A 26,680-nucleotide genomic window follows, 5' to 3' on the forward strand; every position below is an offset into this window, starting at 1 on the left:
TTTTTTTTTTTTTTATGTCAGCCTCCCTTCTACTGAGGGTGATCTTGTCTTTGAAAGGAAGAGAACTGTGGTCTTGATACAGTGTGTGAACCACTGAGGTGGAACAGGCACTGCTTATGAGAGACTGATGGGTTTTGCTTGTATTAAGTAGTTGAGGAATATTCTCAATGAAGAAGGTAATGAAAATACATTTGGAGCAGATATCCCATGTCTTGTTTCTACTGCAGAAAAAGAAGTCTCTTTAAAGGGATTTTAAGGATTGTTTACTTTGTCTTAGTCTACCTGTTTAACTACAAATTTAATAATTAAGATGGAAGTGTTATAATGAGGACTCTGTAAACAAAGTGGATGCAGAATAGATGCTGCAGGATGAAAAATATGCTGTTAAATAAATGTAAAGGAAGTTTTAAATACCAATATTCAGTTGCAAATAACAATAAGGAAAGCGGATATTTGGGTTTTTTTTTTTTTTGAAAATGAACGTTTCAGGCCAGGAAAAAAAATAAAGCTAAAACTACAAGTCTTCCTTAAAAGTAGAATTGAGTTTATGTTTATCCAATAATATAAAGGCGCAAAGGAATAATGAACATGCCTTGGAATGTCTGTCATGCTGCAGAAAGCAGAAATTTAAACTTTTCTGGATCTTGTGGGCTTCTTTTTGGTATTGGTTACATTGTTGTAGGCACGAGAATTGTGCTTCAGGTTGAGCGAGTCTGCTCCTTCACCCTTCAGGGAATAGAATACTGTATTTACTGACTACTTTTGACAGCATTCCTTCAAGGTGTTGCAAATGTACATGGCTGCTAGTTGGTTTTGATGAATTTGTAGCTGTGTTGTTCTTCTGGCTAAGATTTTTCGGAAAGGGCTTGGGGGGGAGGGGAGTACAATGTGACAACAGTCTCTTTTGAGGTCTTAATGTTGGTTTAGTTAAATACTGCTTCCTTCCCATCCCTGCTGATTTAGCATAATCCATTTGTTTTCCAGAAATGGACATCTCAACACAAAATGTAAGTTTAGTTTTCCGGACTAAATTCTGCTTTGGTGACTGAGTCCCCAGAGGTCAATTAAGTGTCCAAGAAAGCCTTCCTGGAATACTGAATTTAATATTGAAATCTGTGTGGTTAAGCACTTTGTTTTGATGCATATTGCTCTTTGATGTACTAAACTTTGCTAGGGTTGAGACATGCTTCTGATGAGCAGTATTACACCAGAAAAATGTGTTGTTGTTTAGGGATTGGCTGTGTTAGGGAAGGGCTGGGGTTGTTTTTGTAATTGCAAAACTGCCATTCAAAAACACTTCAAGAGAAACACTAAAATAAAACGCTGCAAGGTCTAACTAGCATTTAAAAACAGTTTTAAAATGTTTATGCTGAGATTTGAATGCACAAGATGCATTTTAGGTATTGAAGGTGTTTTTATTTATAAATTAAAAAACCATGTTTTCTCTTTACTGATATTTTATTGAAGGATATAATTTCCTCATAAATAGAGGCCAGGTATGCAGATTTTTTAAAATTTTATCTGCTTCTTGATAATACATTTGTTTCTGATCTGAAGAAGGCAGTTTTCTTTTCCTCTGTCAGCTCCACAGTCTTCTCCTGTCTTCTGATCTCCCTCGTACTTCTAGCTGGCTTCTGCCACCCTTAATTGTACATTAAATTCTTTCTCTGCCATTGTACCTCAGTTTTAATGGAATAGCTTTGATAATATGCTCTTCAGGTTTCCTGTCAGGCTTCATTATCTTCGGCCATGTGTTATCACTGCCTCTCTTTTTGTATTCTGCTTCCTTGAGCGTGCCTTTTTCCTTCTCCCCTCCCTACCTCGCTTTCTCACGTACATGTTATGCAGCTGGTAGGCTTCTGCCAGCTCCAGGGGCTTGTCAGTAAAGAGTGAGTCAGACGGCTCACATCTCTGCTTCCCGTCCCCCGTGAGGCTGAAGGCAAAGCCTGTCTGGCAGTCTCAGCTCTGCCCTTGGGAGCGGGGAATGGACAAACCGTTCTGGGCTACCGGGCATAAGGAATAAGCTCTCTTGCTGACTTCTCACATTTTGATTTTATGGACTGCAAAGAAATAACTTCTGTAATGAAGTTAGGGATGCCTAAGCGAGCCCAAGTTGGTGAGAAATTGAAATATTTGTGAGAAGTGGTAGTACTGCTGTTTGGGAATGTTGGTGTTCTGACACAAGGACTTTGGGAAGGAATCAGGTGCATGCAGATGGTGGGAGCCTCATCCTGGTACACCGCTCATCGAGGTACACCACTCTCAGAACTCCCCTTTCCCAAGGGTTAGTCAAATCACTGACCTTTGGTCTGGAATTATTCTGTTTCGTAGTGTCAGGTTAATTATTTTATACTATTAGGAATAGTATTTGAAACAACATGAAAGACTTGCAGTGAATTTTTTGGCTCAGGAAAGCATATGGAGGGGTTTGTGTTTGCCTTTCCTTCCTTGCAAGAAACTTGATGCAAGTCAGCGTTTCCATGGACTGCTTTTCCAGTAAGAGAAGGAGTTTTCCTTAGTATTTGGGTGGGTGGCTTTCAGTCATACAGCTTTACAGTTTAGTCTTCTATACAACCAGAAATAAACCACAATATATAAGATACATAATCTGGGAAAATAATTAAATCTTCTGAAGCAATCAGGAAAGAAGTATGTCAAACTGCCTCCCTTTTTTTTTTTTTTCATATCAGAATAAATAGAAACTTCCTTGCTTTAAAAGAAACTTGACACATTCTCATCCAAATGTGTTTGACATTGCTGATTTCATCTGTTCTGATGTGAAAGATTCTGTGGTCTGATGCTCTCCCTCTCCAATGAGGGAGAGAAACGACTTTGGGATTGGCATTTTTTGCAATACCAAGTCCATTATTCTAGTATAGAGTCACCTTTCAAATCTTTTTGAGACTTCTTATGAAATGAAAATTTCCAAGATTGTAATGAAAGTGAATTATTTTCTTTGGTTCTTTCTTTCATCCCTCTTTTCAAGGGCTCCCTGTTTGTTTTGGTAAAAGAAAAGAGGTGGGTTGAAGCAGGTTGACATGGTCACAGCACATAGGGAAACTTTCGGCAGAGTTGGAGGTGCAATAATGAAAGACTTGTAATTTATTGGATGGTGTTACAAAGTGCTACGTAAAAATAGGTGTAGTTTAAGTTCCTGATGTTGTCTTCTTACCGAGTGTAGTTGGGGCTGGTTGTGTCTGTAAGTAGGAGAGGGAGCAAGCTGTCAGTGGCAGGGGTGGTGGGGCAGGCTCTGCTGAGGTGCACTGCCCAGCTGCTGGGTGTATCTCTCTGCTGCTCTCCAAAGGGTTTGGTGGTTCCTTTTGTCACACTCTTGTGCAGTCTAGAAAATTACATCACATTCACCTTGGAGCACGTGCAGTCCGTATGCATTAAAAAACCCATTTTGAGGGTAAACTGCACTATTGTTTTTTTTTTCCCCGCTGAAGAAGTGCTCACTGCAGATGTCAAAAATGTCCTAACTGTGCTGTTCCTATCAATCCCCCTGGTACAATACAAGGATGTCCTGGTCCTTCCTCCGGGTGACGTCACCTCAGCTCAGAGTATCAGCGCTCGCCGTCAGCCAAAGGGTGGATGTGATGTTTGGGGGAGCCTGGAGTCAGCAAAGCAGCACATAACAGCTCTGCGTCCTACCCCCTTGCTTGTGGGTAACAGGAACTTAGGTGTCACGCGCTTTCATAAAGTCATCTTCAAGGCTTTCATCTTTTTATTTCCTCTTTTATTCTATATTTGACTGTTTTCTTAGTTTTGGCATTCTTCGTCTGCCTTTCCTTTCCTTGCAGATGTGGGAAGCTAAGTTAGCATTGCGTGTTTATCGCTGCCTGTTGACCTTTCTCCCCCGCAACCACCACGCATGCTCTGTGTCAGGTTACCAGCCCTGGTGTAAGTTACAGGTTAACATAATGTAGCTCTGGAGAGTATCTCAGATGTGTGAGGGAGAGTCAAATGTGACATGAAAATTGATGAAAGACTCATTTATATGCTCAACAACAGCCTTTTCCTGTGGGTTATTTTCAGTGTTGGCTCAGGAAATGTACTTGTGAAGCCCTGTGGTACTCTGGTTTGTATGGTGATATTTTAACTACAGCAAGGTCTAATGTAATTGTATAGGTAAAACATGAAGAACTTTTTTTCTATAAATGTTGGGAAAGAAAGCAAGCAAAATAATAAAATCAGTTTTTATTTAAATGTCAACAGTGATATTAGTATCCCTCATTTACCCAATATTTATATTTGATCCATTTAAAGAGGTTTTAACGATTAGACTTACAAATCTATGCATCTATATTGTTCTAATGCACTAGACAATGTTTAGTTTAAGCAATGCAGGTTTTATTTTAGATGCTATAATCCAAGAAATTTCTTTTAAAATCGTTTGTGCAAGCTTTAATTTTTCCTTAAAATATATTTGTGCTTATGAAAAGGTGCTCCACTCCAGAAGGGGATTAAAAAAGTCTCTAGGATCCATGTAAGTATATAAAAGGAGCGTTTGTAAAAACTGCCATTTTAACAGCTACAGCTGAGCTTATGGCTTAGTGATTTCAACTGTGCAGAGTTCAGCTGATTTTTCTGGTTTGGTTGGGTTTTTTTTTCCCCTGTTGGTGTTCCTGGGGTTTGGATGTTCTGTACTGACTTTGAGATCGATTGAAAAGTTTAGAAAAGTGTTGTAAATCACATTCTTCTACTCTGTGCAAAAGGCTAGAGGAAGAGAGAGCACAAGTGCAATCTTGCAAGCAGCTCAATTATTCTTTACATCTAGTCTGTATTGGTCTCAACCAAACTATTTCATCCTCTGTTTTCCTGCAGAGTACCCAGGGAGCTGTGTCAGCTCCCATGCACGCAGACAGTTGTGTGTTTAAGAGTTAAGCCCTCTGATTACTTTAGACCTAGGTCACTACCTTCTGAGTGCTCTGCTCCTAGCTCTCTGTTGTCATCTTCTAGGTATCTGACATATACAAAATGGAGGGCAATAGGTTGTGCGTTATCTCTAAATTGAATAAGTAACTTTTTGAAGAGATATGTTGCAGCCCTGTTTTCAGGGATAAAGTCACCAAAAAAATAATAAAAATAACGGTGAGTCAAAACAGAAGGGCCAGTACAATACAATTTAGGGCCTTGCATTAAATCTCGATTTTGGTGCAGCAGAAGTTATGCATTGCAATGTTGTGGTAGCTCTGACAAGGTAAAATCGGTTTTCTTTGAAATGGGTGTTAATAGGAGGTCTTTTTCTCATTTGGTCTAAATTTTCCCTTTCCTGTTTGATGTGTTGTGTTTGAGATTTTGTCACATTTTTATTATAGTTTTCTGGAAGTTTATTTAGTGTGTGCTGGAGTTGTATTGTGGTTTTTCTTTTTTTGTGTGGGACTGGAAAATAGTTATTTTTCTTCTGATCCTGCTGTACTTTCCCAATAAACATTTTCTCACTAGGGTCTGTTTTTTAAGTTGAAGAATAGAATAACAGGGCCCAATTGTAAATGACTGCACTATTTTGGTGGTCCTGTTTTATATTGTTTATTGCTTCTGTGCCAGGAGTTTTTTTCCAAAGGTCTTGGCCATGAGAATTACAGCTGTCCCTGTGAAATGAGAATTAATGACAAGGGAAGGCAAAAAGTTGAAAATTCTGCAGAGACTTCTCTCTCTACATACCCTGGCAGACAGGTAATCCCATGCAGTTTTGGGTGGTGATGGGAAGAACTGCTGTGGCAATTCTTTCCCCTCTACAAGTCTCCAGGCAAGGATTTAAATCCCTGGGTTTTGCTGCAGTGTTACACTTTCCAGTATCAATGCTGGGAGACTTGTTCCTTCTATGCTCTTGGATTATGTTCTGCTGCATTGGCATCATCCCCTTTTGGAACTTTTGCTGGGGCCACCCCAGCAGAGGCAGGATGATGCTGTCTCTCCTGCTTGGCATGCTGGCAGCCATGCCACTCTGGCCTACCATGGGCATCTGTTTTCTTGAAGACTTTTAAAACTGAGACCTGGTTGGTTTTTTTTCTTTTTTTTTTTTTTTTTTTTTTTTTCTCCTCCTGATGTGGTTTTCTTTGGTGAGTGTGGAAACATCTGAAGCATGCCTGCGTGTTTATGTTGAACTTTCCAAGGAACTGAGGAATTGTCAACAAATGGTCTTGCTGAAGATTCCTCCTGTGAGCATAGGAAGCTGCCCACAGCAAGAGCCCTCCTTGGGTGCCTCTAGCCAGGGGAGCTTCTGATTTCAAATTGCAGCTAAGTATGGAGATAATCTGAGAGCTGTTTGCACCTTTTTTAACTGTGCTTTTTGAAATCAGTATGTGCATGATCATCATGGGCTTGAAGTAGGGTGATTGACAGAATGGATTGCTCAGATAAAGGTACACAATTTATTAAGTATGAAACATATATGACACATGCCTTCTTTGTTTTTTGCTTAGAAGGCAAGTCAATTTTTTTTTTTTTCTTGTTGAGGAAAGAAATAAGTGCTGTCTTGGCCTAAGGATAATAAATGCTGCTGGCTGCACATGCTGGGATAACTTGGTTCCAGCAAGTAAGGTGTTGCAGTTTGCAACATGCTCAGCCAAGTATAGATGGAGCTGCCAGTGGCATGATCTAGCAGGCTAAATGTGGTGGCAGCTTTTGGCAGTGTTTGTGATAACCTTCTTGCCCAGAAAACCCAGGTGTGAGCAAGAGGTGCCAGAGGTAACGACTACAAAGAGGGTAGTTCTAGGCTTTTTTTCTTGGTAGGTGCAGACTCCTGGCAGCATTCCCACCCAGCCCCTCTCTGCAGCCAGCCATTTGCCCACAAGGCAGCAGACAGCTTTCGAAGTACAAGTGACTCTGAACCAACTCCCATTTCAAATAGGTTGTATTGAACTTCTGTTTTGACGGTGTATCATTGCCATCAAGGGGCCTGACTTCCTATAGAAATTTGTAGCTTCTTTTGCATGCACACAGTACATGGTATCATTTAAAATAATTCCATTTCAATTCTTGAAGGCTTTACATTGCAATTAGAAAAAGTAACCTGAAATGCTACAAAATACTGCACCAAATATTTTCAGTTCTCATTGCTCAGCTGAATGCAGGTTGTTTCTGGTTTCTAGCTGTGATTCTTGAGGAGCGATTTTGTTTGTAATTGTATTCTTAAAGTTCCCTAACAAGCCTGGAGAGAATATAGCACAACAGTTACCAGTGATGCAAATAATAACGGATTCATTGGTCTAGTTTGTTTGCTTCTTGTTTTGTGGTGGCATTTTTTCTTTTTAAGACTATAGTAGAGGTTTGTTTCACTCATCGGCCATGTCACCTGTGGAAGTACAGCTCACAAAAGGAACTAGTGAATCTCACAAGCATGATTTGTTCAGGCAGTCTTAAAAATGTAAATAAAAGGAAGATCAAGATTAATTGCCTGTCGTGTTCCTTAGCACCAGACGGATACAAACTCCTGATCTGTTGCCATTTTTTTTTTTTCTTATTAGTTCCAGTAATTCAAAGAACTTATTAAAATCAAGTTGGGACTGCAAAAGAATGAATGGCGTACTTTAATGCTATTGTGTAAAATACTGTTCGAGAGGACACCTTGCTATCTCATGCTCTCACTGTGGAAAAAGCACCATTTTTGGCAGTGAAGCTGAAGCCTAAGCAGCTTGGCTGCAATAGGACAACCAGTCCCCAGTGCTGACAGCCAAGCCAGCATTGCAAGAGCTGCAGCAGTATCTACAAGCCTTTCTCATACTGTCCTCTACACCTAGAGAGGAGAGACGTGATCTCAGCTTCATCTCTTTCCATCTGTGTGTCTGTCATTAAACCAGAGAAGTGGTTGATGCTGTAGGAATAACTCGGAGAAGTGAGCCACCTGGTCCAGGCTGCATTTCATCCTCATTTGCTGCTTAATGGTCTGGTATGCCTGAAGGAGAAATGAAAAGCAGGGGGACATGAAGAGGACGATGAGGGGAGAGAATTTTCTAGCTATAATGGTAAACAGTCACTGTTATTCAGAGAATCGGAAACTCATTTCATGAGATGAATATGACAGGTTATGGTCTAGGTGCATCTGGAGTGATATGAAGTTTATCTTTATGCTTTCTAGACTGGTTTTTGAAACAAACATGGGCTGTTGTTGGCTTCTTCAGTATGGTTGTAGAGCTAAGGTATTGCAGAAAAATGTAACCCATCCAAAAAGTACATTAATTGATGCCTTTATTAATCTTGCTGATCACTAATCTCATATATTTTCTTAAAACTTCCATAGGAGATCACTAGTGATCTTGGTTAATATTCATTATTGTCTTTGTGCTTTGCCAACTATGCTTGCTTTGTGTAACTCATTGCCTTTTTTCTAAAACTGAATATTAAATAAATATTAAATACACTGAGCTGTCTCAAAAATTATTAAAGGAAGCTCATGGAATAAAACAATTATTAACTGAGCTATACTCTTTTTTGCTTCATCTTTCCAAGAGCATCTTCTGTTGTCTTGAGCACCCAAATCATAATTGCTTCCTAAATTATTTTGGGATCTTGATTTCTGTATTTACAGCCCTTCTTTCTACCTTGAAAAGGATTCTGACTTTAGAGCATAACAGAAAAGATGCCACAAAATATTTTTTTTTTTCTTTAAGTCTTATCCTTCAGGTTTCCCAGTAGTGTACAGCTAGGATCCATTGAGGAAACCAGGCTGGTGAGACATGCTGCCTTACCTACAGGTATTACAAGTATGAGATGCCATGGAAAAAAATGTAACAGCCTTGTCATCAATTGCCTCCAGAGAGCCAGTGTGCTTCTAGGTCTTTTAAAAAAGGAGCAGCTGAATATGCCTTTATTATTGAAATTGATTTCAGGGACTGGTGATACTAAACACTGAAAATAGATGAACAGCAATAGTAATTGTTGTCTCTCTGGAGGAAAGTAAAATGCAAGCAGCTGTGAAAGGATTGTGAAATGTTTCAACAATACAAAAAGGATTTGAGAGGAAATATTATAGTAGGATATGCTTATTGGCTCTCTGATGTTTTGGTGTGTATTTTTCAGTTGAGTAGGAACTCTAGTTTGTGTAATTTTGCGTGTATGTTGAAGGCTTTCTTTAAAAATAAACAAACATCCACACCCACAAAACCCACAATGAAATACTGGAGGAAGAGACAGGAGAAGGATAACTATGTTGGGACACTCTTACAAAAGCAGAGTAGAGTGGACACTCCTTTTAAAATAACAAATGGATGATAAAAGAACTTAGCAGAGTGTTGTGTACAAATTTCTGTTCATTCAGCATTCCTATGTATTTTTGGTTACTTATTGGAAGTAGAAAAAAAAAAATCTAAAAATAATGAAGATCACAAGGAAATGTGTGTAAAGCAGCACTGTGGATTTGTCTGTTTTAACAAATAATTTGGAGCTATGAAATCTTGCTTTTTAGTAGTTATGGTGATGCTAACACTTGAAGTAATTCTAGTATACTATAAAATACTTAATGTTGGGGCATTCCATGGCAGAGAATCTCTCTGAATCATCTCAGTCAAGCTTAAAATACTATTTGCCTTCTAAATGAATTGGGAACTGAGACTGAAATGTTTATTGTTACTTCAGGCTATAGAGTCCTGTGCAGTGTCTAAATTAGTGTCTGAAAGTAAAGCTGCAGGTGTACTTGAAGCTTCTGTAATAATGCAAATAAGTTACTCTGATTCTTGGTCATCTTTTGAAGACAATAGGAGGGTTTTATGCCAATTAGCATTAATTTTTCTGGCGGCAATATCTTGATGGCTGACCTTAAGTTTTTACAGTTTATCTTGCTATATGCCTTACTAGGACTGACATGTTTTTGTTTCCTTAATATTTTACTATTGCATTAGAAAAATACAGCACAGTCTGTGCTTCATCTCATAAACTGTTCATTCTGAGGCAGACTAACGATCCCTTCATTTTTATGTGTCAAGAAAGTCCTGCGTCTATATTTAGATAACATGCTCACAAGATACAGCAAGATATTCTTACTCAGTGGGCAGCACAGTGAGTTGGCAGTGATGGTGTTTCACATGACTGATAATGCAGAAGTTTCTCTTGGTATGGCTGTGGGTAGGACAAAGAATCGTGATGAAGTGGGAACAAGATAGATATAGTTCACGGTATCCCCAAAATACTTATCAGAAGAGCTGCTTAAAAATAACCATTTGTTTATACATGCTTGTGGTATTTTGGAAAGGGAGAATCGATATTTGGCAGAAAAGATTCACTTTATTTAAAGATTTACTACTGTTTCCAAATTCATTTAAAGGCTACAAGGGATTGAATTCACTTCATCCAGAGATAAGAGAAGTATATATACACTTACATTCTAGATAGTTTCAGAGGTAAAAGTACAGAAGGAGTAATCAGTAAATAGAAAAGTACTTTCTGTTCCGACAGGAAAGCCAGAGTATTTATGGTGGAAGGTTAAGGTGGAAGGTACAGGGAGAGTTGCGTGTTTTCCAGCACAGAGCTGATAAAGGTGGATCAACACAGTGACTTTGTCACCATCTTCTCTAGGAAGAGGGCACAACTGAAGATACCACTAGGAGAGCATCTACTGATGGCCACAGCATTGCGTCCTATCTCTGAACTGGCAGTTTCTTTGATTCTGGACTGTGTACTAGCAGACTTCTTATCATTAATCATCTAATCATCCACTATTTTTTTTCCTTTAAAAAAAAAAAGCAAAGAAAGAAGAACAGAAATCAAAACAACAACAACAAACCAACCACACCAAAAACTCCTCCACAAAATCATGTGGAAGAACCTGAGGGCTGTGTTAGGCTGTGAGCAGAGCAATTACAGGGAAGGATGTATAGGGGTTACACTGTGGTGCCTTGACTAGTGGTGCAGATACTGTGGGCAAGGTTTGGTAGATGGTTCTCTGAGGTATCATAGTTTCCTTTACATGAATAGTAGTTGCATATGCACCACAAAGGGAAATAAAATAGCTTACAGTTAAAACATTCTTGTGAATCACAAAAAGAAAAAAGAATTACATGGTGAATGGCCCTCATTTGTGAGCACTTACTAAACATCCTAAATCATCAGGAGTTAATTATTTAAAAAATGTAGTGTGGTTTTTTTGGTTTTTTTTTACTAAAACTTTCTATTAGATAAGACAATCTTTCATTTAGAAAATTCTTTGCCCAGTGTAGGCCAGCTAGTTTGATCTTTGTCCTTCAGTGATTGATGGGATTATGTTGTGCAAGCATAATACAGCCTCATCTGGAAATATACTTGTTTATGATTTCGAAAAGGGCAAGTTTTCTAAAACTTCAAGTGTTGGCATGATTACCCTGAAAAGTTCAAATGGAAATTAATAGCAGCATCTGGGAGTGGGCATCCTGTAGAATATGATTAGGCAAAAGAACTGTGATTTCACAAGTGTGAAAATACTGTTTTCTTGATGGGAAGGAATCTTAGTTAAAGGAAATTAAAGCAGCAATTAAATCAAACATGAAGGATAGGAAAAAAGTGGCAAAAGTAAGCATTAACAAAAAGTAAAACCATTAACAGAAGTAAAATGTAATGAATAAGTGACTAAAAAGTGAATTTCATTGTGGTTAAAGATAAAGCACTTAATCCATTTTGCAATGGGGGGAAAAAAAATCCCAGATCAGATGCAGAATCAGTGATATGTGGTTGGTAAAATTGTGAATAATACAGTAAAGGAAGGAATAGCAATAGTTATTTGTTGCAGGTTTTGACTAAAGCAGGGCAGTATATCTACCTCATGTAATGCTGCAGATACAATAACAATGTTTGTCATCTATAAAATAAAAAGATATGAGATAGCATCTGCTAAAATAAACATTTTCAGGCCAATGGGTCATTTGACTGTGAATTAGACTAGACAAAGGATTTTCTGAATTGCTGAAGTAACTGCAGGTCTTAGCTTCCTAGTAGTGTGGTATCAGAGAAAGCTCCAGTGAAAAGCTTCTTTTTTATTCCTGAAGCTTATAGAGGCTCTGTAGGAGCTGTCCCAGGCATACTTCATACCCTGTTGTCATCAGTGCTCATTATTCTGGTTGCCGCTCTCTTGCCATGGGAAGCCGATAGTTTCCGAACTCAAATAAATGGGTGTCTCTGTGCACACTGGGTGCTGCAGCATGGGCTCAGGGTCTCATCTGAACTCAGCAATGAGCTTGCAGTCTTCTTCCGCTCCCCACCCCATTCGGTTCTGGGAGACAGTAACTGCTTGGGTGTTTCCTGAGTCCTTCCTGTGTTGTCTTAATGGAACCAAGCTATTTTAATCTTTTCTATGTCTTTGTGGCTTGATCAAGGTCTGTCCACAGGCCAACTAATCTTGTCTTCATCTCTAAATATATTTCTCTTTGTGATCATGGTTTGTGTGTTGTTTTATTCAGGATTTGGTTGGATTTTTTTTAACTCTACCTTGAGCATTGAGTAGTCAACACCTTGCTGCTGTGGCTGCTGGAGCATCCTCATGCAGCTGGTATTCCGTATTTCTGCTATTCAGCTTTGGGGCAGCCATCTCCCATGGGATCCACGCTGACAGGTTTTCTTCCTGCTAACTATCACAGTTGGAGGTGGTGAGTCTGCAGAGTTGCCCTCCATCCTTTCCTGCTTTCTTGTCATACAAAGTTAGGAAAAGAAAAGATTGGTCGTAACCATCCCTTGCCCAGGGAGAGAGAGGGCAGGTATATGGAGAAGTGTGTAGCCCTGACAGACGCTGGGTGTGCAGAACTGGGAGTGGATCAGCACAGTGAGATCTCTGCTGGCTGCAGCATCTTGGAGACAAGGGTTTCTGGATTTGCTTTGTGTTTTGTAGGGTAGATAATAACTTTTGTTTCATATTATAATAAGCTGGTGGCATCCCAGCATCTTTTTGCAGGCCTTGAGCACAGATTATGTGAATTTAGAGACAGTTTTAGTGTGTTTGGCAATTAGCAGTTTTTTTTGAGGATTAAATGTAGCAGCCCAGAGATTTGCTGTGTTTCTATGTTACTCTACCAAAAGTTCAGGCTCTGTTTTCTCTAGTCTGTTTTCTTCTTTATCTTTCCCCATCCTGTTTTTTATTTTCTTGTAGAATTGCATTTCTTAAACCTCTACTGAAGTTGTCAAGGCTAGTTAGAGGAAGAAGTTGTGTGCCTGTCTCATGCAATTTCTCTATTGCAAATAAGACTGAAGCTAATGAAGAGAGACCTCTATCATCATTGTACAGCAGCAGAACAAGGTTACTGTTAATAGCTTTGACAGCTACCTGGAAGGTGTCTGTGTATGGGGGATGGGAGTTTTGAATAACAAAAGATTGTGCTTTCTCATTTTTAAGTAGCATTATTGGGCAGCACAGTTATAATGTGGCCATCCCTGATAGTTGTTTAGTGTATTCATTGAGAAACAGCCCTGTGTATATATGCATGCATCTAAAATTTCAGACAGAAAGCTTCAGACTGAGTACAAGCACCTGAAACAGTCTTGCTGCTATTAGAGGTGGGCAAAACAGCTGTGAGCTTTCTTTAGCCTTCTGGCACACAGCATAAATGCTGCATTACACATGTACAGAGTAATAAGGGAATAGACTTAACAAACTTTGCTGTCAGGGAAACTCTGACAGACAAGAAAAACTTAAGTACTGTGGCTTTTGTTCACTGTCAGTCAACATTTTCTCAATACCAGCATAGATAAAATATTTCCGAGTTACAGGTCATAGAACCATAGAACAGTTTGGGTTGGAAGGGACCTTTAAAGATCATCTAGTTTCAACCCCCCCTGCCATGGAGAGGGCCCCCTCCCACTAGACCAGGTCGTGCAAGGCCACATCCAACCTGGTCTTGAACACCTCCAGTGATGGAGCATCCACAACTTTCCTGGGCAACCTGTTCCTTTGTCTCACCACCCTCAAGGTGAAGAACTTACTTGCAACTAATGTAAATCTACCTTCTTCCACTTTGAAACCATTACCCCATATTCTGCTATGGAAGAGCCTAAAACTGTCATCGTCCTCTTCAGACTACTCACTACTGTTTTCAGTGTTTCTGTTATCAAGTTAGACCATTTATTGTGGGTTAAAGCAGAAAGTTCTTTACATAAATAAAGTATGGTATGTTTATTGACTATACATATTTTAATTTTAGGTCCTTAGAAGAACATCATAATCATGCTAATGTAATGGGAGATCTTCAGTCAGATGAAGAAGATATCATGAACAGTTCTGATGAAGATGATGACACAAATTCTGATTCCAGCAAAGGAGAGCCTGATTCTCAAGAAGATAAACAGGTACCTTTTAGTCTTGTGAAGATATTCTTCACTTTTGCATTATTTTGTAAGTTGTAACCTGATGGGATGTTTTCAAATAAAAGGCATCGAGTCAACATAACTATGTATTTCTTTTCATCGTTCTTATTGTTTAGTAATTTTTTTCTAAAATTTTAATTTAACGTGTGTACACTAGGCTGATATTAAGAGGTCAAGTTTGAAAATATTCCACTAGAAAATGTGTGTTGCCTGGCATATTTATTCTTAATCTTCCACTGAATCATGGTGCTCTAGACCTGCCTACCATGCCTCTCTAATAGAGCTAAATGCACAGATGTATCTTTAGAGATCTTCTATTTTGAGACTTGTAAATACCTTTTAATGAAGCTGTCTATGCCTCACAGATCCTAGAGTGTGTGTCTCTTGTGCACTGAACGTTTAAAATCAGACCTTGATTTGTCAGCCCTGGCGAAGCCCAAGGAAAGGGGTCAGGTGAAGACTGCAAGGTCTGCATAAGTCCTTGTGAAAAATCTCTTAGAAGCTGTAGTTTTTACCTGGAGGGTTCTTTTTTGGGTGTTTTGGCTATGCGGCAAAGGCTGTGTCCCATTAACGATTTCTGCGCATATAACTTGCTTGCGTTTGCAGGGTCTGCATACTAAAACCTGTCCAATTGCTGCTTGGCGCACAGGGGACAGATGACTGAACCAGTTTTTAATTCTTCCTTTTCAGTGGCATGAAACACAGAGCTCAACCTGTCTTTCAGCATTTAAGTTCCTCAATTCGTTCTGTTGGTACTGAGGAGATCCTATCAGCATCTGTGAGAAAGACTTGTCCTTGTAGCATTGCAGAGCCAGTTCTGTGGCCCTTAGAGGAGTTTAAGCCACACTTGACTGTTGGGATTGAGTCTGACCTTCTGCTAGCTTCTGCAAGTGCCAGCTTGAAATGATTTCCTCTGTTTTAATCTTATTTCTCATCCAGATGAGGAGCAGAAAGACAGTGCTAACTGCTCAGAATAAAATAAAGATCTGGAGGTCCTATCCCTCTCCCTGGGGATACTCACTTTCTCACTTAGCTGTGGATGCCCTGATAGATAGCCTGCCCATAGACCATTGCCTCTCCTTGGCTTCAGTCCTGGCAGCTGTTTCCTTTGATAGCAGTTGCATTTGCTTCCTTGCTTTAAAAACAAACAATAATTAAAAAAAAAAAAAAGCAATGAGGCTTTTAAGTACTGAAAAAGAAGACTTGATAATGAGAGGGGGACGGAAAGAGAGTTGAGTGAAAAGCGTGTTCCTGTGAAATTAAGCAGGACTGTACCTGTATATGGAAGGTAACTGCATGCCCCTAGACATGCCCTCAACATCTCACAGTGTAGTGTGACAGGCAGGCATCCCCGTTACCAGACTTCTCAGGCAGGTTCCACGCCTCAGCCCAGCACTGGCTGTGAAGCACCTGCTGGGTGGCTTTTGCTTCAGCTGCCTCCAGCACACGCGGCTGGGCATTAACAGCCAGCTTCCAAACAGGGAGAGCAGCTGCATGGGAGAATGAAGCAATCTCTGCATCGGCCATCGGCTGAACTTGCTATTATTTTTCCTTACCACAAGCATCTAGCTGTTTTGGTGGGTTTTTTTATCCATTACAGGAGTTACAAGGTTCTTTTCCTGTGCTGTGCCTGAGAGGCCAATTTGTATCCCTTCCATTCTCCATTACAGACACTCTTAGGCCCAGAGTATCTTTGGCTGAGCAAATGCAAAGGGGCCTATTCAGTGCCAGTTGGTATGTGAAAAGTCTTTCAAATGGGGTTGGAAACAGACTGTGATATTTCGTTTTGCATTTGTTTAGCCACAGCATCTTGTTCTCAAAATACCCATTTTCATCTCATTTGCAACTGTCACAGCTACAGTGATGGCAGATACCTTGCCCTGCATAACTGAGTTACTTGTGAATTCAGGAGCGTGTGAGCTGTGCTTTCTAAAAAGGCAGAGAGGCCTGAGATGTGTGTTAAAATCTTGTATGAATCTGATTGACCCTCACTGGGAAGATCTAAAAGTTTTTCGTCAATAAGTTTAATTTTAGAAGAAAAATCTCGACTCTGTGTGAAGATATCTGTGTAATATATGTTTAAAAAAAATATTTTGCATGTATGTGATGCAACCCCAAATTATTACATTTAGAAATTAATTTTAATTTAGTAAATCAGCACTGTGTCAATTAAATTAAAATAAAATAGAATTTATTTTTTTTTTTACTATAACAATATCATTAAAATCAACCTATGAATGTAGTTAGTTCTATAGTTTGATTTCCAGCACTTGAGACTTGTTTATAGGATTGGAGAAGAACTAAAACTCCAGACAAGTTTTGCAGTATTAGTACTTATGAATCAAAGCTTCATATATATAATGTCACCAATATTTGCTTTTCTAGTTAACCTGTTCAATGCCTATATTATACTACCATAGCCAATACAGCCTCCGCAGGACTTCCATTGCGCTTGCTTTGTATATCCTGTGATGTTTTAGTGCTCTTCATCCATGCTCTTCTTTGAAGCCAATTGAAATGAAAGCCTGTATATATCTGGTAGGTGTGATGACAGCTGACAGTAGAGAAGCATATGGCAAACCATGAGAGCTGTTCTGGAGAAAGGTGCTATATCTGAGGGAAATTGTACATAGGAGTTATGCTGTATAGAACACACATCTGCATCCTGCCATTTACCCCTTTTTGCTTTCTTATATCTGTTCCTTCTACCTGATGTTAAAAAGTAACACTGATTTTTTTGGAAGCCAAATGTGCACACATCATCACCTCCACAAAAACACTGTCATCTCTGTAGTGTTTCAGGTAGATGACAAGGCTCACACTCCTACATTTTTGCAGTACAGTTGCTATGTATTCCAGCAGCTCCCTTAGTGGATTGTCAGAAGCTTACTTTTCAGTGTGATTTTTTTTTTTCTTTCATTTTCTTTTTCAGTAAGGAAAATGTTCCTGAAACCCATTTGGGTTTACTTCAAATACTACTGTTGCTGTATTAAACAGGAAAAAAAAAATAATTAAAAAAAAAAATTATGGAAACATTATCTGTACTTCACTACTTCTGCTAAACAATAATTGTCATTTGTCAGTTGTGACTTGCTAGGGCTTCTTTCATTGTGGGCTTCAGTGCTTCCTGTAATAATTAAACAGAAAGGCTGATAGTGTTATAAAGACTACTCTTAGCTAAGATTGTTTCCAGCTACAACGTAAATAGATACTGGAAAGTCAGAAGATTTCAAAGCCAAGAGATTTAAAAGTAGTATAAAACATTTTTATTCGAAAGACCAGTTGAATCATTACACTAGATTTGAGGAACTAATAGCTGCAAATGATCTATGTGACAGTTTTAATAGCTGCATAGTATAACATATAATTTTATTTGCAGAGTAAGGCAGCTGGAAAGAAAACAAAGGTTTACCATATTGCCAAGGAGATAATGAGTTCAGAGAAAGTGTAAGTGTCAATCCTAAACTTAACAGCTATTCAATTTATTTAAATGGGGCAATCAAAAGATAACTATTTGCTTTTTCTTGCTTTTCTGATAGGTTTGTGGATGTGCTAAAGCTCTTACACATTGTAAGTACCACAAAAAATGAAGTTTCTTCTTCTGTTTGTTATAATCTATTAAAGTTCTATGTTTAGCCTTTACTGTAGTGTTTGTGACTTTCTGCTTGTGTTCAAGATATAAAAATTAATCTAATTAAGCAGAATTTCAAAGTTTCAAATTTTATTTAATGGATAAATGTTTTGGTGGTTCCTTCTGTATCTTCTTAATTAATGTATGCAGTCTTCCAGCTGAGTGGTGGTATTACTTGAATATTGAAAATAGATTGTATATCTATTTATGTTAATCAGCATGATATTTATAAGCCAACTTGTACCATAGCAACCAAAATAAACTCTTTTGTTAGGAAAACTTTTTAAGTAGTGGGGGGATGCAGGAACAACTTACCTTTAGAAATGGTACATAAAAAGACACGTTTTGTAACTAATTAGCTTTACTGGTGCATCTCTCACCAGTGCAGCATATTTTGGGGTGCTGCAATTCTTTAACAGATGCTTACTTTCTGATAACAGCTGTGACTGTAATACATGTTGTCTGTAGCAAGGGTTAAGTATTTAATCCATGCTTATGCAGACTAGTCATCTGTTAAACATGCAGAGTTAAAGGTGTTGATAATAAATTAGTGAAGAATTTAGCTTTCTCTAGCTCCATTTTACATGTTTCCTATTAACTTCTAAGTGTTATGTGCTTGTACCATTTTGTCACTATATTAAGTGCAAGCATAGTGATTTTTTTTTTTTTTTTCCATGGGGCAATAGAAGTGGTTGTTGTATTGCAAACAGATAACTTTGGTGTATCTCAGTCTCTTGAGAAGCATTTTCTGTGAAACTGGGAACAAAGGCTCTTAGAGAAGAATGCATACAGTCCTGTAATATGGGGATGTTTCATGAAACAAAACACTATGCCATTTGCTGATTCCTCTTTTGTCTTCTATTTTTAGTAACTGATTTTCTTATTCTGTTCAAGTTTGGTTCTCAAAAGCTGGGTTAGGCAATTGCAGCCAATGTATGACATATATTCAACATGATTTCTAGTACAGAGCTCAAGCTTAAGTACTGGTTAAAAGAAGAGAGTTGTTCTAATGAATATAGACAAATTTTAAGCGATATGATTTTTAATTATAATAATTTCATGTATATAACTTATATCTTAGAGGTGTCTTCACTTTTCAGTGTACCAGTTCTTCAGGTAACGTGCAGTACTGAAAGAAAAGGCTGTTTGTGAGGAGGATGCAGGCATGAAGAGGAAGAATGTGGGAGAGGGAAAATAGTGGGGAGTTTAGGAAGTTTCTGGGATAAACTTAAGGTTGTTTGCACAGTGTAAATGTGCCAGTGCTGTAGGACGTGTTTTGCTTTATTTTAATGGAACTCACAACTCTATTCATGACAGTGTTCTAGTTTCTAGCTGCCAAAGAAAAACTATTAGACATGTTTTTGTTGGCTAGCAATAACTATTGACATGTATTCAGTCTGGTCATGTCAGAAAGGATGCTATGCTGGGAGTCAGGGAAATACTTTGTCCTCAATGTTGTCCATTGGCCTGCAGCAGGAACCTTGGTGAGTGTCCTTGTCAAAAAGGGCACCAGTTTTCAGGCTCTGTGTGTGCATTCTTCATTAAATAAAAATTGCCATACCTGAGAAGAGGTTGCAGAAACACAGGGTTTTTTATTTCCATAGAGTGGTATGCCTGACAATTTCTGTATATTGGTCACAGACATTATTGAATCTGTTTATTTAATAATATATTTATTATGGATAATATTTAAACATTGATAAAACTGTCTTTTTGTTTTCATGTGCACTGAACCACTTCAGCCTACTAGCTTCAGTGAGCTTCAGTGTCGAGATTACTAAGTGCCAGTCAAGCAGCCTTTGACAAATTTCTAGAATTAAAACTCAGATTATCCCCAGGCTAGGCTATTTTACCCATAGCAAAGCTTTTGCTGGCCAGAGGAGCCTCCATTACACCTTCTGAACCATCTGTTAGTGGATTTCCAAAGAGTAAGTGCTCAAAATTTACTGATTAATTTCATTAGCAATGATCTGAAATTAATTGAATTCTTCCCAACGTCTCTTACCAATGCCAGTTAATGCAGCTCTTGGCTCTTAGCACAGCCAGGGAACAAGACTGTTGATGTAAGAAAAGATTTTTAAGGTGCTGCTGCTTAGAGCATTTGAAGTGGAGTCTAAAGCAGTTGAGAAGGTGGGAATGTGATTGCAAACTGGCTACAAGTACCACTGAACATTTTTTTTAGCATTTTTTTTCCTGTATATTGACAAAGTCAAGTTAGGTGGAGCAGCTCTTCCAAGATACCAGGGTGCCAGTCTATTTGGATGTTGTTGCACTTTCTAAGTGCACCTGACTGCTTCTGTTAAAAACAGACTACGAAAATTCTCTATAAAATTATAAACAGTTGGAGACATCAACAATTCAAAATAAGTTGGTCATAGCAGAGATAAGACACTTAACTGGCTTTGCACACTGATGCACTTTCAAACTTACCGCAGTGAACAGAGTTGTTTGAAGGAATAATCAGATATTAGTTGTAATCTTGAATTCCCTGTGTTTTTGTAACTATCACAATGCTCTTTTAAGAGGACAAGATTCTAGTAAAATGCTGTTTAGAAATTCCTGAAAACTAAGGGGCTTAAATCAAGCCAGCTCATCTGTATGCATTTTTGTGGGATTGTTCATTCATGGCCTCCAGAGGCTAAACAAGGTTTGAGAAGATGCAAGGAGTGCTGTTTCTTCCCTAAGGGCACTTGCAGAAAAAAAAAAATAAAAAGGAAGGTGAACTGGATGTAAAGCATAAGTAAATAAGAGAAACAAACTTGTCTGAGATGCTCTGTGCCCAAAAAAACACCTGGTGTTCCTAGAGAAGGAGGAAGGTAGTACTGGCACCGTTTGTTCTTTGTTGTGGGGTGCTTTGGAAATGCTTTGCTTTGTGCAAGTGAGAGGACCTCCTCAGCAGCACCCTGGTGCTGTAAGAGTAAGCTGCCTGGTTTATTTGCTGTCATTTCTTTTGTCCTTTTTTGTTCCAAATTTTGTTCTTTTGCCAAAACACACCACTGTTTTTGTTTTCCCACCCTTTTTGATTTCCCCTGCACTGCGACAGTATGGTCAGCAAGGCTTCTGGTCCAGCAGAGGAACACGCTTTTTGAGATGGCTCTTTCCACTGCAAGGCTTAGTGTAGGACTTTGTGCTGTGTGAGCAAAGAAAAGCTTAGGCCTCTGGGCTTTTGCCTGAGCTTTAGATCTGTGCCTCTGACTTAGAGCCTCGTTCTGTTCTTATTAGGTCTCTGAGAGCAAGAAGGAGGTTGACAGGAGGCACCTCTTAACTTTTCTGCAGCAACAGATCAGCCTCTTATTGGAGAAGGCAGATAGAAGTCAAACATATTTCTTTTTTTCTGTTGTGCATCCTTCCCAAGACACAAGAGTGAGGAATACTGGTTTGATATCTTTCCAATTTTAGGACGTGATTGCAAAATTGTATATAACTATATAGGCTATATATATGGTTCCCCATATCTGTAAAAACTTAGACTTTTGTATATTGTAGCCAAATATTATGAAAAATAATTTATAGTACATTTGGAGAATGTAATGTGCATATTGAGAAACAAAATAGCTGTGGTTTTGGAGCAAAGGAAGTCCTGACCTCTGGTCCTGGCTTACAAATGACTACTGTTTGGCTGTGAAAAATTTTTCAACCTCCAACTCTTTTTCCTCCAACTGTAAAATTTCAGTTGTTGGACCAGTCTGAGGTGACTATGTTGGTACATTTTTAGTCTATGTAGTGCTTTAGAATTGCTGATTGAGGCATTTGACAAAGAATTGCAGTTGTAGTCATCTTATTAAGAAGGCTAATGAAAGTTTTGATTTGGAAAGAAATACTATTCTGCTACCCAGACTATTCCTTGAAATAACATTCTGGGAATATGCCATAGTCAAATAATTGATTATTGCAAAAAAATAGCAATCTTATATTGCTAAAGACTTATAAATTACATTACTACCTGAGAAAAAAAGATGTGGAACTACCTGGCAGCTTTCCAGAAGCAATCTTGTATATTTGAAAAATGTCATGATCCACACTTATTCAGAGTCTTCCTTAATGATGCTATAGTTAACTGAACAGTTTATGGCTAATAGTCTAAATCTAGTTAAGGCTGCCTATTTATATTTTAAATAATGTATTTGTGAAATCTCCTGTAGCTGTATTCCTAGCAGTTGTGTTTACAGTTTGTCACGTATAACAGCCTGGCTGTTCCCCAGTGCATGAAACTTCCTCCCCTTCCCTCCTCCCGCTCGTAGGATGTGTGTGTGTTCCTTGAAAAGCATCCAAGTGCAAACATATTTTTTTCCTTAAATTAAACTGATATTTGAGCTATCTGCAGGTGTATTTAGCTGGGAGCTGTACCTCAGCAGAAGGGATTATGTCTTATTTTTGCTTTGCTGATGGTATGTTCTAGGAGAACAGATCCAAGATGAATATTGATTGAAGCCTTAGGAGTAAAACACATGACCTCATTTAGATCACGTAGTTCTTTCTCTTCCAGTTGAATTTATGAGAATTTTTGCTTTTACCTGTTCGAAATCATCTTCATTAAGCTGTTAGAAACCTGAAGGTGGGCTTAACCCAGTCAGCAGCTGAGCAAGGGTTTAGTGTGGTCAGTACCAGTTTTGGTTTACCACTAAACTTACTCCTTAGACTGACACGGGCAGGTTGCTTTGCTGCATGATGGGAATACTCCTGTGGAAAGATCTAAGAGAGGTTTTGAGACAGGGCTTTTGCAGAGGGGAAGTACGTGGGCTGATCGCAGATGATTCACAGCAGAGTCAGAATTATTTCAGATATCATGGCCCTTCCCTTATTTAAGGAAGCTGCATTGAAGGAGGGGTGGGAGGAAACAAAAGTAGCAATGGTGGCATCCTCCTCAAATATTGTTTAAAAACTGCACAGCTCTAAGAGGAATGTATACTAATAGGATAAATGAAATTCCCTAAACATTTTCAAGTTGGGAATATTTTAGCAGGCAGTGATTCAGCAACAACATGTATCCAAAAGCCTTTAAAACTACCTAAACTAAATTTTCAGATGGACAAGCAGTACCCAGTGGAATGCTGTCTTAGTCTAGAGTAAACTAAGACTGTTTCTGTTTCAGAAAGAATGGGCTTTCCAGGGACAGTGATGAGTGTTGCCCTCTTAAAGTAGCTGTGTGAAGACAATGGCCTTTGCCTAAGCAGTAAAAATTGGTATCAGAAGATTACTGGAACAGAATATGATGTAGAATTAGAAACTGTAAACCAGCATTTCAGAAAGTAGCCTCCCTCCTTCTGAGAGGAAAAATTATCCTGTTAGGAAGTTGTATAACTATCAGTATACAGTATAAGGAGCATCATCTTTTGTTTCCTGTCATGCAGCATATGAAACTTTTGCCTAGAGTTGCAAATGGTATTTTCCAGTGAAATAAGCACATTAATTCCAAAGCATGGCAAGTTTATATTTTGAGTAAGACCGTAATATTGGAAAGGCTCATTTTTAATTAGAAAATCTCTCTCTTTAAAATTAACTGTAATGGATTGCTGCATTGCTTCAAACAGAATAATTTCTAGGACGACTCAGGTGACTGTCTTTGAACAGACTGATGAAAGCAGTGCTCCTCAACAGTTTTATACAGCCTTATACACTAAATATGTTTGTAATGTGAACCATTTCTTGCAGGTGTATGTATAGATATCAGAGCAACATATCTATTATTTCCAACAGTGATTCTTGTTTTTATTTGTCAGGGAATGGATTTAGTTTTAAAAGGAATTAGATTCTGGTGTGTTAAATGACTGTTAACTGCAGTTTCTAGTTTCTAAGTAACTAACCTACTTATACAAAAAGTTTTCCTTATCACCTTCCACTTTTTTTGGAGTGAAATTTCAGGGTATATTTTTTAAATTAATGTAGTTTACCTTTAGTAATTAAAACAGAACTATTTCATGTTTTGTTCGTTTGGATAAGAAATTACTTTCTCAGAAGGCCCGTACCTTCCAGAGTAAACATATCTCCAATCTTTGCTACTTTTGTTTGACTTTTCCTACCCCCACTCCTCAGGCATGTGCTCTGCCTCCAATTCTTAAGTTTATCTCAAGATGAACTTGGCATGACAGTTACTTTACACCCACTGCCAGGTTAAAAATAAATCTTAATATGATTACAGTGACAAATGCATTGTACTGCTTCTGTAGGGAAGACTTGATAATTCAAAGAAAAAAAAAGAAAAAAGCTGTTGAAGTTTAGCTCTTTTCTTGTTCAGCAAGCTGGTTTGCATCATTTGAAGGCTTCGGCTACCTTTCCTGCCCACGTTTCCTCTCTGCAGGGCTTCCTCCATTTACTCAGTTGTGGAGGAGGATGGAGAGGGTGATTAAACAAAGTTTTGGTTGGCTGTTTTGATGGTAGAATCTTCAATGGCATGATCCAAAACCTGATGAAGCTGATGGACTTTGGGTCAAGCTAGTCAAAAACCCTGTATCTGTGTGTGGAAAACATCTGGCAGACTCCTTAAATGCTATATCTAGAAGTTAAATAAATGATCTTAACTCCAAATGACATTCCTGTCTTATCTACTGGTGCTTAAACCTGATTGCCTGCCCTCCTTTTATTGTTTGGTCAGGGAAAAGCCTGGCTTGTTGACTATGCTACAGACAAAATGGCTTTTCTTTTCATCGTGCAAATAGCCTTATAACATTCAGACAAAATTCTTCTTTCATCCCGTGGCAAAGCACATACAGTATATTGTGTGTGCTTGTGATTTCGGGGAGGGGGAGAATAGTGCAATAATATGATGGTGCATTTTGCATGAAGCTCTCCAGAATGCCTCATTTGAGCTTTTGCCATTTTAATTCCATGTATCATTTCAGTGTTAAGCAATGCCCTAGGGTCAGGAAAACCCATAAGATGCAGCTGGTAGTTAACCTATGTGTCACTAGGCTGCACAGAGGATGTAAAACAGAACATTTCCATATGAATAACGCCATCTGTTTTTTAACTCCCTTGCATTTAGTTCTCAGCCTTCCCCCATCACAGCCATCACCCTGTATCTCCTTTCAGTTTCTGCCCAGTCACAGCCTTCATGACCCAGAGGGTCACAAAGCAAAAAAGTGTGTCTGGTCTTACACTGCCCAGAGCTGATGTAATGAGGAGAGAGGGCAGGGGAAAGTTGAGGCTTAAGTTTGAGAGACCATAAATAGTACCAGATGCTGGACTGATGAGATAGCTACTAAGAGCTGTAGTAGTAGTCTTGGGGGGAGGGTAAGAGCAAGCTTAATTTTTTTTTTTTTCCCCCAACCTGAGGACCCTACAGATTTTTGAAATCAGGTGTGGACCCCATGCACATATGACTCATTGTTGTACTTGGGAACATGCCATCGGTCACCTTTTTCAGGATACCTATAGATTATGCACACGTTACCAGGTTTCAGCAGACCACAAACTCAAAAAGATCTATTACGGATTGTCTTTTTTTCCACTGTTGCCCAAATACAAGTAAGACACGACTATAGCACACCACCTCATTTGTATTTTCTTTTTTGTCTGTTTAGACAGTGTTGTTTTTCAACTGAAATGCTAAATTGCTAAATGTTTTAAAAATATTTTTCTTCCATGTGATCAGGGAAAATACCTCACGTAATGGATACTGAGTTTCAATACAAATGCAATCCTGGCCATACTGATTTATGTGAGGCCAAGATTTTAATTGTAATGAGGACCAATAACCCACAGCCCTCTCCTATTGGGAGCTGGTTATAGCATAAAAATGCTGTAAGAACATCCTTCAAGTATAAGCGGGAGTTTCCTTCTCCTTGTAAATCTTTTGAAGGTACCAGTGTTGGTTTTGATCATCATTAACATTTGAAATCTTATGGTTCCCGTATGTTGTTACAATATCTTTTTGTTAGATGTTAATTTTACTGTTTATGGAAGAGCTGCTACAGAGTTTTTTGTGACCCTACATTTTTGTCCAAGAGGCACATTTTTCAAAGTTCATTTGTAGATGACTTATGAAAACCGATATGATTTTAAAATAAGATATTATATTAGCTGATACAACACTTTTGCTTTTTGGCCCACATATTAGCAGGAAGATACTCAAGGCTGCCAGCACTCTTGCAGATAGAAGCTTTTTCCCCCTTTAGTTTCCTCATATGTAGTACCAGCACATTTCTTAAGGGTGTGTTATAAAAATAATGAACAACTTCTATATTATGCATACAGGAGCAAGAAAGTAAAGCTCCAGCATCAAACCAAAGGGATTAAGGCAGTCCCAGGGGAGTAAGTTGAAGCTGCAGAGAAACATAACCCAGATGGTACCCGCCTTGCCTCTGGTAATAGGGAGCAGCGCCTGGAATGTCTGCAGAGAGGACGGCGTTGTCTGTGTTGGTGCTTTGAAAGCTGCTCGCTCATGAGAAGGGGGGTTTCTGTCCTTTGTACTCCGGCAGGATTTCCGGGACGCTGTGGCACATGCCTCTAGGCAGCTTGGAAAGCCAGTGATTGAAGATAGAATCCTGAATCAGATCCTGTACTACCTACCTCAGCTGTACGAACTCAATCGAGACCTCCTGAGGGAACTGGAAGAGCGATTATCTCACTGGTGACTATCAATAAAGGGTTACTACTCCTTTGATGATGTTGACATTTATCTGTGGGGCTTATTGTGATTCCATGTGACCACGGTGTTTGTGTTTCACCTGCCTTCTTGAATGACAGAATTGAATTTGAAAGTACCATTTTCTGTTTAGATGTACTTTTTTTTGCCATTTAGTTGTATCCAGAACACTCCAGAAGGCATGTTGGTATATATATATATATATA

At 38.7% G+C, this 26,680-nt stretch overlaps 1 protein-coding gene across 1 annotated transcript in view; it reads left to right on the forward strand.

Moving 5' to 3' along the window:
• Positions 1-26,463, forward strand: part of LOC103769486 (FYVE, RhoGEF and PH domain-containing protein 6-like) — a gene marked incomplete at its 5' end in the record, with an annotated part of 31,693 nt that extends 5,230 nt beyond the window's left edge. Inside the window, 4 exon segments of the mRNA XM_008936682.1 lie at positions 14,097-14,241; positions 17,645-17,706; positions 17,799-17,829; positions 26,308-26,463. Coding sequence (XP_008934930.1) covers positions 14,097-14,241; positions 17,645-17,706; positions 17,799-17,829; positions 26,308-26,463 — 394 coding nt within the window.
• Positions 26,464-26,680: the final 217 nt, after the last annotated feature.

This window comes from Merops nubicus, unplaced genomic scaffold, assembly GCF_000691845.1.
Source record: "Merops nubicus isolate BGI_N331 unplaced genomic scaffold, ASM69184v1 scaffold31503, whole genome shotgun sequence".
Lineage (NCBI taxonomy): Eukaryota > Metazoa > Chordata > Aves > Coraciiformes > Meropidae > Merops > Merops nubicus.